Raw genomic sequence first — 12609 nt, 5'->3', positions numbered from 1 at the left:
ATTGATCCGGTGGATCACAGACACCAAAGACCACTGACGTCTGTGAATGCTTGACTGAACAAAGATCAGGCAAGAAATAGAAGTGGGAGTATGTTACACAGTCTAACTAAACTTGGCAGGAACGGGATTAGTAAAACAAAGGCCACAGGGATTATAGCTCAGATCACAATTAATGTTAAAACCCCAATGTTTGCAACTAAGCCGTTAATTTTTACGGCCTACCAAATGCACCCTTCTGGTATTCTAACTGGGTGGAAGTGTATGCATAATCTTAACGTGACTTTTCTCAGTTATTCTCCTGGAAGGCCATTATGGGCTGAGTGCGTACACATTGGCAGTGGACTTATCAATAATCCCTCTTATCCCGGTTTGTGTATTCTATTTATATCTGTGCAGGGTGGTACAGTCAATATACAGAAACAAACAAAGGCACAAACTTTCCACATTAGTGTACCATAATGCTGAATTAAGCTGCTCACATGCCCTTGAACTGCTAACCACAGTGACATAACTTCCTGTGGGAGGATTAGGACAAACTATAAGCTTTGTTACCCTGCCAGGGCCAGCAACCATGCATAACCCTTGAGGTGACTTGCAGGTCATTATTAATTCACAGCACTGATTTCAAACTCTGCAAATACCACCATCATGACGGTCAATTTGCATGGACTTTTTCTCCTCCATTGCATTTCTATTCTAATATTTACTTTGCTTTCTTCTTCTGTGTTCACGGGCTGAAACCACCTGAACTACAGGAGTGTTTTTGTGTGTGTTATTTTTTTTACATGTTTAATCATTTTTTTCCATGCCCACACTGTTTTGGGGATGCATGCTGGGTATAAATTTCCATGTTTCTAAAAACCAACCAAACTCATCATAATCATGACACAGATTACAGGATCTTTTCCGCGCATATATTTGGTCTTGTACTTACACGTACACACGAAGGGGAATATTAGGCACTAGCATATCTGCAATTAAGTTGAGTAAGTGGGAGACCGGAAAAATCTCCACCATTAACCGGTAACCAGGTGCGGCTGGGATTCAAACACTCAACAATTCCACGTGGGAGGTCGACGTCTTATCCATTAGGCTATTGCGGCTGTCTTACTTTGCATTAATTAGATTAGTGTCTAATATTATTAGAGATATAACTCTGTACTGTTCTGTGGAGTCAAGCCTGTCTTATAATATTCAGAGTGTTTGCATTCTCTTGTGCATGACCCAGGCAATCCTTTTTGATCACCAACAGAACATACATTCTTCCTCTCTCTTAATATTCTCTCTCTCCTCATCTGTTCATTCACAACAATGCACTAATGAACAACATGCACACAAGCACACACACATGCAAAAACCTACACGCACACACTCACACACAGGTATCCATACAGGACACATTCAAGTGCAGCAATCGATGCATGACTATACCTTCACTAAACCACAAACCTGTTTGCCACACACCTTCCTAAACACAGTCTGCCCTCAATTTCCCCCTTCTTCCCCACTTAACCCCCACACTCCCCCCCCCCCCCCCCCCACCAACCACCACTTTGGCGTCCACCCTCACACCACCCCAATCCACCCTCACACCACCCCAATTTTCCTCCCGCTGCCATCAATACCTGAGGCGCACAGATCATGTAATTGAATGCTTGGGCCCACTATAGTGGCAGCCCTGCAAGGTGGAAAATCATTTTACAAATCAACAGACAAGATCAATAACAGGCAAAGTTTGCTACCATGCACAGCCAGAGAGCTCTCAGTTTCAGGCAGTGCCAGGCAAAGACTTGTACAGTCGAACCTGCCAAGGCGACCCCCTCTCGATAATGACCACCTGCCCATTACCACCACCTGACAGGATGCCCATCAAGATATTTTCTAATTAATTCACCTTTCCATAGCGACCACCTGTCTAAAACGACTACTTCGGTCCAGGCCTGAAAGTGGCAAGTAGAAACATGTAACTGGCGAGTAGAAACATGTAACTGGCGAGTAGAATTATTCATGTACTCGCCAAATGCGAGTCAAGTTGCTGAAACAAATTGTTGGTTTGGCTAGTAAAGTTTGCTCTCTGGCTAGTACATTTTTAGGATCACTAGCGAAAGGCGAGTGATCCATTTTAGGGACTTTCAGGGCTGACTGGTCAGTCCCTTGGTTGCATGGTTGTTAAAGACAGGTTCGACTGTAGTAACCCTCTTAGAAACCTGTGTCATTGACACCTCCGCGCTCTCTGACTTTGAAAAACTGACTGAAAAATTGATGTTTGGGGGGACTGTTCCACTTGTACGTGGTATGAGTAATAAGAATGCTGCCTGTAAGCTGTTTCCATGAATATATATCATTATATGATTACATACTGCAAGCCATTTACAGTTATATTATAATATACTATTACTTCATCTGCTCGCTTAAACACATAAAGTGGCAAACATTCCCCTTGATACACACGCCCTCAAACCTAATATTTTCATAATTGGACGAAGTCAACTTTGCGAAGTCTACTTCACAAAGCTTGTTGCAGAAACTCTGGCTCTGAATTTGCAGTAAAATCAATTTGTGAAGTAAATTCAGGACAGCCTTAACACCTCCCCCCCCCCCCCACCTCCTTCCTTATGTATACAATTTTATGAGTTTGCTATGAAAACATATCACTGTTCAATAAAGAAAAACACATACAAATTTGACAAATGTTTGCGCACAAAGAATCCTGATCGATCATGGTCAAACACTCAGAACAGAGTCAAGGGGGGTCATTTCCTTCCAATTCATTCATGGCAGTTGGTCAATAACGAGTCTGTAGCCCCACATTCTCTGTGGCTTGTACAATCAGTATCACTATTCTACGTGAATGAGTGTGACACAGGAAAACTGCAAGAGCAAAGCTAGTAAAGCAAAACATTTCTCTTGGATAATCTATTCTGGGCAGCACCCAACCATAAGAGAATGGTAAAACACGTAATGTTATCACCATAAAACAGGCTAACCATGTGCTAAAAGTAAAAGGCACATTCCTCCCATGAAAATAGTTCAGCTCGATTACCATCTCAGATCTGGCATAGGCTTTTACATGGGATAAGACCATCCCATCACTTGGACACATACCAAAATTCAACACCTGATGGCTTGCCGTGGTGAGTTGAGTTGTTTTTTAAACAAAAAACAACAACTACTGGTGGCTTTAAAAAAATGAAATCATCAAAATATTCCTACTGTGCACAGAGAGCACCAAGGCTGTTTAATTTTGGTATGTGACCAAGTGGAGGCCGAGACAGTCTTATTCTACTCAGCCAGGAGGAGATCGAGCTACACAAACCAGGGGTGGGACTCTCTTGTGATGAAAAACGAGGAAATCCCTTTTTTCTGGGGGGGTTCGAGGGCATATGCTCCCCCGAAAATTTGTTTAATGGTACATTAAAATCTGTGCAATCTAGTGCATTCTGAGACTAAAATTCAACTCGTTTGGATCAGGTAAAAAAGACATTCTTTTTACTTCTTAAAAGTTAAATCTTTATCCTTGTGAAATAAAGTTCAGTCTCAGTCACTCTCTCTTGCTCCTAGCACTCACTCACCAAAGTACTCCTCTCCTTCATAAACGTCCAGGGCCAGCTTGGGGAAGACCTCCAGGAGGGCTTTGCCCACCTCAAAGTGAACAGGTGTGTCCATCAGGTAAACCATGTGGAAGGGGGTTTCCCCCACCCCTCCCCGCTTGAACAGGTCCCAGCAGGCCTCGTGAGGCTCAAACTTGTTGAATTTTTCCTCCTTGAAGTTTGCCAGCAGCTCCTCAGCGCTTGTTTCCACATATTTTTCCCCCTGTGGACAAGAAAAATATGTCATGCCTCGTGTATTTTCTTCTTGTGTACCTCCTCCAGAAGAAAACCTGTGGCTAGAGTTACTAACTGATACACTTTGTGACGTAAATCTCTGTATACTTTGAAAGCAAAATCCATTTCCTTCAGGAAATCCTTTTATGCACATACTTTATGACTGTATGTAGCTTGGCAACAAATCATGCTAACAAAGTTATAGTTTTCATTTGAAGAACAAGAAGACAAGAAAAGACATTGTGCTGGCGAAGAATCCACAAAGCCATTAGCCTTTTTCAACTTATGATCATTACTTTTATGTTTAAATAGCCTTTCTCACTTCGTGACCATCATTGTGTTTAAAGCCATATGTACTCGATGACTATACACGCTAATTGCTTTACCAACAGCTGGAGACAGACTAAATTAAGTTCCCTGCAAAATATTGTGGTCTAGGACCCCTTAAATGTTGAGATATTTGAATTTTCATTTTGATCTGGATCGTCCTATTTATAGATTTGGCAACACATGTAACGTTGATGCAAGGGAGAGAACACCGCGGCTTTGTTGACATCCTCACTTTTTCAGAGGCTAGAACAAGCTGTAATGCATGTATTATGGTCCGCGCATGGTGACGTATCGTCATTATATGGTCTTATGGTGCGTTTGACATCGATTGTGGGCAAACTACACTTTGTAAACACGGGAGTGCGTTAGTATGCCTTTAACAAAACTACACACATAGAAACAACTTACAAAGAGTGGCACAAATAACCTCAGACACTGACACACACAGAAACATACACACACACACATACACACAGAAACCACACACGAACAGAAAACCCCACACACACACACACACAGTTTTCAACTTTAATAAAGCCAGGGAGATTCCTTACTTAGTTACTTCACTTTCACAAGTGAGCAGAACTTAATGTGTGAGCTGTATCGTTTACATGGGAAGGACTGTGCCTTTGACAGGCAACCTTTGGGGTAAGAAATACTTACCATAGCTTTGGCTCTCATCATGGCACACCATCTGACGTAATCCACCTTGCTGATAGTATCTCCCTTTCCGCCATTGTACAGGTAGTGTACCATCTCAGTACGCGCGATCTCTTTCACTCGATCCGGGCCATGATCCACATAAGCTTTTACGAGTCGCCCGCCCCTGGCCAGATCGGCAAACTTGTACATGGGGTTCTCCGCCATTTCTTTGTTTTGCAGTTTCCATGCCGAGTCGGGGTCCAGGGACTTTTCCCCACAACCAAACTTGTTCCCCATGATTCTGCTTTAATGGTTATGCTACTTTCCACTGATTTTTTCTTTTCTTTTATTGTGCTGGTTTTGCTGATTTTCCCCCCTCCAAAAATGGAGTACATCTAAGTGAAGCTTAACCAGTGCTGAATTTAAAAACCTGTCTTCTATTCTGCAAAATTGACCCAACTCCTGTCACAAAAGAAGTAAAGGTTCTTCTCTTGAAAGTTTTTGAACAAGGATGGAGCTGAGTGTGCGAATCCATGATGGGTGTTGCGGTACAGTTACCTGGAAATACATGTATGAAAATGAGAATCCTTCACTGAATGACTTAATTTACGCCAGATCCAGTAATTTAGCTCATCGATCAAAACTTTGCTTTAGAAAGTATGCATCAAGTGTGATACAAAACACAAACATACAAACTTAAAACTGAAATTAGAAAAACAAACAAACTTAAAACTGAAATTAGAAACAAACCACAAAAAAATGGTTCGCCTGGTGTGGTGGTTTACATGCATACATATTTAGTACTTTTAGAAGACTAATGGGGTAGCCTACGTGTACTCAGCTTCTGTCCATTCGGCTGCAGGTGCGTGAACATCAAAGGCACACACACAGACACAAACAGATATATATATGGTCAGAAATCTGTCAAGGTGTCCAAATGCAAAAATCCTGTTCTGGATACTTTTATTACATTGTATTTTATTCTGTTTTTAAATGACTACAATATAAACAATACAGTTATGAAGTATTCCTCATGCAGATTCTATCCATACCAAATTTATGTCTGTCAGTCGTCTGGATGCTGAGAAAATTGACTTTGTTCAAGAAAAAAAGCACTTTTTGGGGCACACAAGGCGTTACGCGAAACGCATGGTACATTGGGCATTGAATAACCAAGCTACTGATAAGGGAATCATCTCAATCTAATTTTAAATAGGTCCAGAAATGGATGGAGAAACATATGTTAGATTAATGAAAGTTTGATCTGAACATAGGTTTTGGATTTTGAACGTTCTTTTTTAGCTGGTCAGTACGTTACATTTGGTGTAAATAATCATGAAAAAAGGGAAACTATCTTAAAAAAATGTTTCTGGTCAAACTCACTTAAAAATCATTGCAGGGGAAAGTCATTAGGTAGGATGATTGTATTTTTTTTTAAACTGAGCGAAAAGTTGTGTTTGATGTAATTTAATTGTACTTCTAAGTTAAAAATATGCGTTTGGTGTAAACGAAATTGTATGTACTTGCCCAAACAAGTTTTGTCACAGTCTTTAAATAATGCCATAATACACAAAAGTGTGTGTTTTCTTATACCTCAGACACCTGGTAGTTAAACTATGGTCACAGGATTCCTAGTGCTTGCACCTGTTGGCTTGTAAAGAGACTTAAGTGAGGCCATCTGACAAGGGTGTAAATGTAACGTACATACTGAGAATACTTGAAAATGACAATGAATTTGTTTTAGAGACAGAAGATAACTTATCAGTGCTTAAGAACAACCAGCAAGACCAAACCTTTGTTTCAACATGAAAACAAGCACACTGAATGACAAAATTTACCTCAGAAGGACCACTGTTGGGACATTTTGGTGTAAATGTAACATACATCACCTTGTTTTTTTACTGAGACCATATGCAGCACACAATAATGCTAAAAACAGCACATAACAGTCTGTTGAGGGTTTATGAGCTAAATAAAAGATAAATTACCCTTCAAATGGACCTGCAGATCTTCGGAGCCTTCTGTATGTTACTTTACACCATCCTTTTGTGTAAAGATGTACACACAACCAAAAAGGCACAACCATTAATTTAACCCTTTATTTTGACTTGAGACAGGTAGCTTAGAACAAACAAGTTAGAAATACTGTTCAATTGATGTGAGCATAGCCCATTAAATGTAAATTCAGTACCTTGTACTTGCTGTTTGGTGTAAAGTAACGTACAGATCATGGGTAAAATCAACATTTGGTACCGTAGTGGAGTACCAACCTGACTATTCTATCGTGAAAAGGATTTGTTATGATTTCTTGTTTGTAACTCAAAAAAATGCAGACCAAAATAGTGTAAAAATATTTAAAGAGGGTGATTTGATAATAATTTCTACACCGCTGACCGTGCTTTTTTCAAATTAAGTAATAACCTGATGATTGAGGTTAAGGTTTGCAAAACAAATCATTTATGACATGAACATTTCCTGGAACCTTTTCTGCACTTCCATAGAGAATTTCATTGTTTTAAAAACAGTGTATTAATAGGTAAATGTTGAATTGTAACTTTGATTCTGGGCTATGGTGTAAAGTAACTAACGGATAAATGATTTTGCTTATATTGAGACAGGAGAAACTTTTTTCAAGTGTTGCTTTAGTACAGATCAACTCTACATTCAGCCATCAAGCCAATATTGGTCCGATTGGATAGTGAAACAGTTGCCTAAAGCTGAACCTAAGAAAATGACAGCACCTTGAAATTATGTTATGGTGTAAATGTAACATACAGTCATTTGTGCTTTATCTGCAAATATTTGATAAACCGAACACTTGACTGGAAAATAAAATGCTGCAATTGAAGGACAGGAATACCGAGATGTTTATTCATGTAAATTTAAGGAGGTTTAAAAAAGTCTAAAAATTGTAACACTTTTTGGACTCCTTGACAGATTCTTGGCCATATATACAGACAGACAGACAGACACACTCTCTTTCTCTCTCTCTCTCTCTCTCTCTCTCTCTCTGTCTCTCTCTCTCTCTCTCTGTCTCTCTCTCACACACACACACACACACACACACACACACACACCACACACACACACACACACACACACACACAGTATCAAACACGAAAATAAATACCGAAATATTAATTAAGATACGGACACAATCGAGCACATCTCTCCGTGTAACGTGTTGACGGAAAGTGGCGTCTTCTGTTGCTAACGCCAGACTCAACAAATGGCGCTCCGACTCAAAATCTGTACCAGATAATACTTTCTTAACGATATAGCAGTGTGCTAAACGGATTCAAAGAGAACCACACAATTACTTACTTTTGTGATTTACATGGTGAAAGCTATGGTTTAGTTGATGTCTCGCGGGTGAATGAAGCATAAACCTCAACTCGCACTGTCTCCCAAAGTGGATCCATTTTGTGACGTCAGATCACGTGGGACAACATTATGGTCGATTTCCTTGAGCGTATCTATATTACCTCCCTTGGAACGTGCTGATGAGCGCAATGGAGAATTTATTTTGAGAAACTTTTCACACACAAAAAAAGCATTCTGCCAAAGCATAACTATGTGTGAAAAACTGCCCTTAATCCACGTGAAAGAATATACAGATGCGTATGACGCGGTTCACATATTTGTGTAAGCGGGAATTTAATTGCTAATTGTGCAAAATATGTATACTATTTGTATAAATGATGATAAAACTGAATAGCCTCTCCGGGCTCAACTGATTAGGAGCTAGTATGACATGTCATCCTCCTCCCCCTAAAAAAAATTAAGAGAGAGTGAGAGAGAAAAAAAAATTCATACGGTAACAACTTATTTATAACTCAATATATTACAATCCGACTGATTTGCTATAAACATATGCGGACTATCCTGAAGATCCGGTATCACATTATTATGAGGTAACTGGTATGAAAGTGTTCTTTTATAATGTACCATGCAAAAGATAGAAAAGGCATTAAGTAATATAGTGATAATGTAATCAACTAAAGATTCTAATTAAGTTGATGCAACAAAACCATTTTGTTGTCTGTGATTTTTAACCTGTTTTACTTCATGGTGAATAACAAGTTAGTTAGAGAGTTCAAGACCTTGCTGCCTAATAATGTGAGGATTGTTTGTCATCTTTTACTTAGACTACTTAGAGTGCTGAGTGCTGTATGTTTTAGCAGAATAACTTCGATTGCTACTTTAGAGAGAGAGAGAGACAGAGACAGAGATTCGCAAGGGACAGTACTCTGTTCGCCTGTTATAAAAATTGCGACATATAAGCTTACTTTCACTTCCATTCAGGATTTACCCAGTATCTTGACAGCAAAGGAGATGGTATCTACTGTATGGTTGTTCGTCGTGTCGACTTTTCTGTACTCAGTAAGCATTCTGAGAGGTAAATGTGATTTTCCTTGTCGATTTGTCGAACTACAGCAGCTAGGACAAAATGATTTATAGACCGATCAAGTGTTTTCTCCAAATCTTTTTTTTGCGTTACTACTGGCTACTTTTGTAAACTAAACGGTTGTTAATCCTATTTTTCTTCAATTATGGAATCAGCAGTATGTATCTGATGGAATCTAGAGGTTCATTATTAATATGTTCTTTGTCCACTGTCAAGTCGAAGTTGTTATTTTCATTTTCATGTTATCACATCATGTACACCGCCACAGATCTGCACAGGGTTTTACATGGGATACGAGCATCATTCCAAATAGGTACAATTCAACAACAGCGTCCAACATTTGCTCTCTTCATTAACAGTATTTGTATGTCCCTTGAACATCATACTGTAACATAAAAGATAAGGAACATATATATCTATGAGTTGTTCTTCAGTACTGGGCCTGAATGCATATATAGCCCCTCCATACTTTTAGGATTTCGTAGCGCTGTGGAGGGCATAGCTATGAAACGCACTATAGAACTCAGCGGCCCGCATGCATGAGGTCAAATAGTGCCTGCAATAGCTATAAGAGCGGCTCTATTTTTAACACTCGTAGATATATAGTGGAAGGGATTCCCCGTCATCCTGTGTCTCTGCGCATGCGTCAAGCTTTGTGATGCTTCGCGGCGGGTCAGTTTTACACCATTTGCCGCAGACAGGTTGGAAAGCCTGTCTCCTGAAAAAACTTGGCTTTCGTGGTTTGGAAACTATATATATATATCCATTCCGGTACCCTCGCCATAAGGTATAAGTCACTCTCTTGCTGGTTCTGCATGCTGTGTTTGATGTTATAAATTCCCGTATTATTATTATTATTATTATTATCATTATTATTATTATGTACCGCAATCAGTTCGCCACACTCATCTTGAAAAGATCCGCACGCGTAAAAACTGTACTGACCCAAAGTCAAGATAACCCGCAGAACCGGCGGCAATGCACCCTTTCGATTCGGCAGTTCGAGTTGCTCTTACAGTTCATCCGTGATTGCAAGAATGTCCTGCCGACGAAAGCGGAATTTTCTGTACAGTTCCACGTCATCGTAACGATTCAGTGGATGTAGGCGGTCAAGAAAGATCCGGTTGCTTCTCAAATTTCTTCTCATCCTGAATCGGCATGAAAGCAGCCGCCATTTTAAATGCTCCAATAGCCGGTTCTATAACTCTTATTGGAAGGAGGGGCCTGCTATAACTTTGTGGATGGCATAAGGCTCTATGCGCGGTCCATGCATTAGAAATAAGAGACTTTATGGAGTCCACAGACTTTATTGCAGTGACGTCATCAATTTAGGCTCCTATGGAGGGGCTATGCATTCCGGTCCTGGCATCTAATATAGGTCCCTGGTACTGGTGACAGAAAGGGGGAAAAGTGGTAAAAATTCAAATCTCCAGTTTTGTTTTTGAAATATAGCTTTTCATAAAGCAGAAATACTGTAGTATCTGATGTATAAGAAACAATCACTGGTTCACATATAATTATATATGGTTCTTACATAATCTAACTTTTAAAGCTGGTTCTTGTGTGTATGTTTGTATGATGACGATAGGACTCGAAACGGCTGCACCGACTGAGACAGGAATTGCAGAGAATGTTCTTTGCCACTCGAGTCGTGTCATAGGGTACTTTTGGAATAGCAAATTTGAAAGGATTCTTTAAAAAAACCGGTGGAAAACATTATGTACCCTGTGAGCTATCGAGGATCCTCCCCGTCTGGGCTGTCAAAACATGGTCTTGTTAAAAGACGTTTTCAGATGGTTAACGGGGAGATACACTCGAAGCACATTTAGCGAAGTTATGTTGCCAAATCATCAAAGATCAACATTTCACTACACGGATCGATGCACACAGTCGAAATAGATGTGACTTTCACACGACCGAAGACTACTTACTAGCAGACTAGCAGACGACAAGATCTAAATATTTAGATCAGTGAGAGCAATCCGTTGAAGAACGGTTACTCCGCTTATTCGTCTTCAGTTAAGCTTATTTCCCTTGCCATAAGTTTCCTTGCAGATCTGCAGTCGCGTAGAAATGAACTAGTGTCATCGAAAGATTCTTCTCAGTCAATGATCAAAGCACAGTAAGTTCTATGCTGACAAAACTCACTTTAGGAAAACACGACCCTTGACTTCATTTATGAGCCCAAAGGTAACAATATCGACAAGAATGTACGCTTGTTTGTTTGTTTGTTTGTTTGCTTAACGCCCAGCCGACCACGAAGGGCCATATTAGGGCGGTGCTGCTTTGACATTTAACGTGCGCCACACACAAGACAGAAGTCGCAGCACAGGCTTCATGTCTCACCCAGTCACATTATTCTGACACCGGACCAACCAGTCCTAGCACTAACCCCATAATGCCAGACGCCAGGCGAGCAGCCACTAGATTGCCAATTTTAAAGTCTTAGGTATGACCCGGCCAGGGTTCGAACCCACGACCTCCCGATCACTGGGCGGACGCCTTATCACTAGGCCAACCGTGCCGGTAAGAATGTACGCATTTGACAGTAAATGAAACATTCATAGACAGTTTCCAACTCACCAGATCTGCCAAAGAGCCTTCATTCATGAAAAACGATGATTTTAATCCGACGGGTATCCGGGAAACAATCTCTTGGTAACCTGCGTTTCTCCTTCCGAAGCGACGTGACGGCGCCACATTTGTTTGTTTATGGCTATTTATCGCGAAACAACACAGTTGAAATGTGTGTGTAAAATATCATAAATGTGTGGCGTGTAATCTCCGAATCAGTTCGTTATCTGCGTTTCGATGGTAATTCAGTTAGCGTGGAGTTACTTTGAATCGAAGGCGAAGGTAACCTGCGTTGCATGTGGGACGGCGAGAGCAAATTTGATTGCAATATTTTATACAGGAAGTAAATTTCAATGATTATGGCTCAGTCTTGTAGATCTGTTATGCAGTGTTTTGGTGCTTAATTTCTACTATGAAGCTCATTTGGAGTAATACGCTGATCGAAGTGGGGTACCCTATGTGGGACATCAGCCGTATGCAGATTATGCCTCAGAACACTCTCGCATTTCACAAAGACAACAATAATTTGCAACATTTCAAGAACTGCATCAGTTTTATTAGATACTATTTAAACAAAAACAGCACAAACACGACTATTATCAACAACACAGAACGGGAGGTAAGTCTTCAAAGACGCACCAAGTGTGCGTTCCCGTTTTTGGACGCCCTTTTTGCCAGCATTTTCACAGTAAATCATAATATTTCCATATAGATCTATTGAATGATTTTGGTATTTTCTTTGATTGTGCATGCCGATTCTCCTATCTCTCTGGCATGTACTGGGTGCTTTGTGACCAGTTTCTCCCCTAGACTGTATTGAAAATGCGTCCG

The 12609-nt window shown here is 40.3% G+C and overlaps 2 protein-coding genes across 3 annotated transcripts in view; one reads left to right on the top strand and one right to left on the bottom strand.

The window, feature by feature from the left end:
* LOC138964911 (transient receptor potential cation channel subfamily V member 6-like) overlaps nt 1–8425 on the bottom strand; it is a 40878-nt gene extending 32453 nt beyond the window's left edge. Inside the window, exons 1-3 of the mRNA XM_070336986.1 lie at nt 8121–8425; nt 4818–5354; nt 3573–3813 (exon numbers count right to left, since the gene is read on the bottom strand). Coding sequence (XP_070193087.1) covers nt 3573–3813; nt 4818–5093 — 517 coding nt within the window. The 5' untranslated portion in view covers nt 5094–5354; nt 8121–8425. The remainder of the gene's footprint in view (nt 1–3572; nt 3814–4817; nt 5355–8120) is intronic.
* A 405-nt stretch (nt 8426–8830) lies between these two features.
* Nucleotides 8831–12609, top strand: part of LOC138964910 (uncharacterized) — a 30095-nt gene continuing 26316 nt past the window's right edge. Inside the window, exon 1 of one of the 2 annotated variants that reach the window (XM_070336984.1) lies at nt 8831–9195. In XM_070336984.1, coding sequence (XP_070193085.1) covers nt 8865–9195 — 331 coding nt within the window. In that variant the 5' untranslated portion in view covers nt 8831–8864. The remainder of the gene's footprint in view (nt 9196–12609) is intronic. The other variant, XM_070336983.1, reaches the window with a different exon arrangement.

This window comes from Littorina saxatilis, linkage group LG4 (assembly GCF_037325665.1).
Source record: "Littorina saxatilis isolate snail1 linkage group LG4, US_GU_Lsax_2.0, whole genome shotgun sequence".
Lineage (NCBI taxonomy): Eukaryota > Metazoa > Mollusca > Gastropoda > Littorinimorpha > Littorinidae > Littorina > Littorina saxatilis.
The sequence above is the reverse complement of the archived record's forward strand: the minus strand, read 5'-3'. Positions and strand labels throughout refer to the sequence as shown.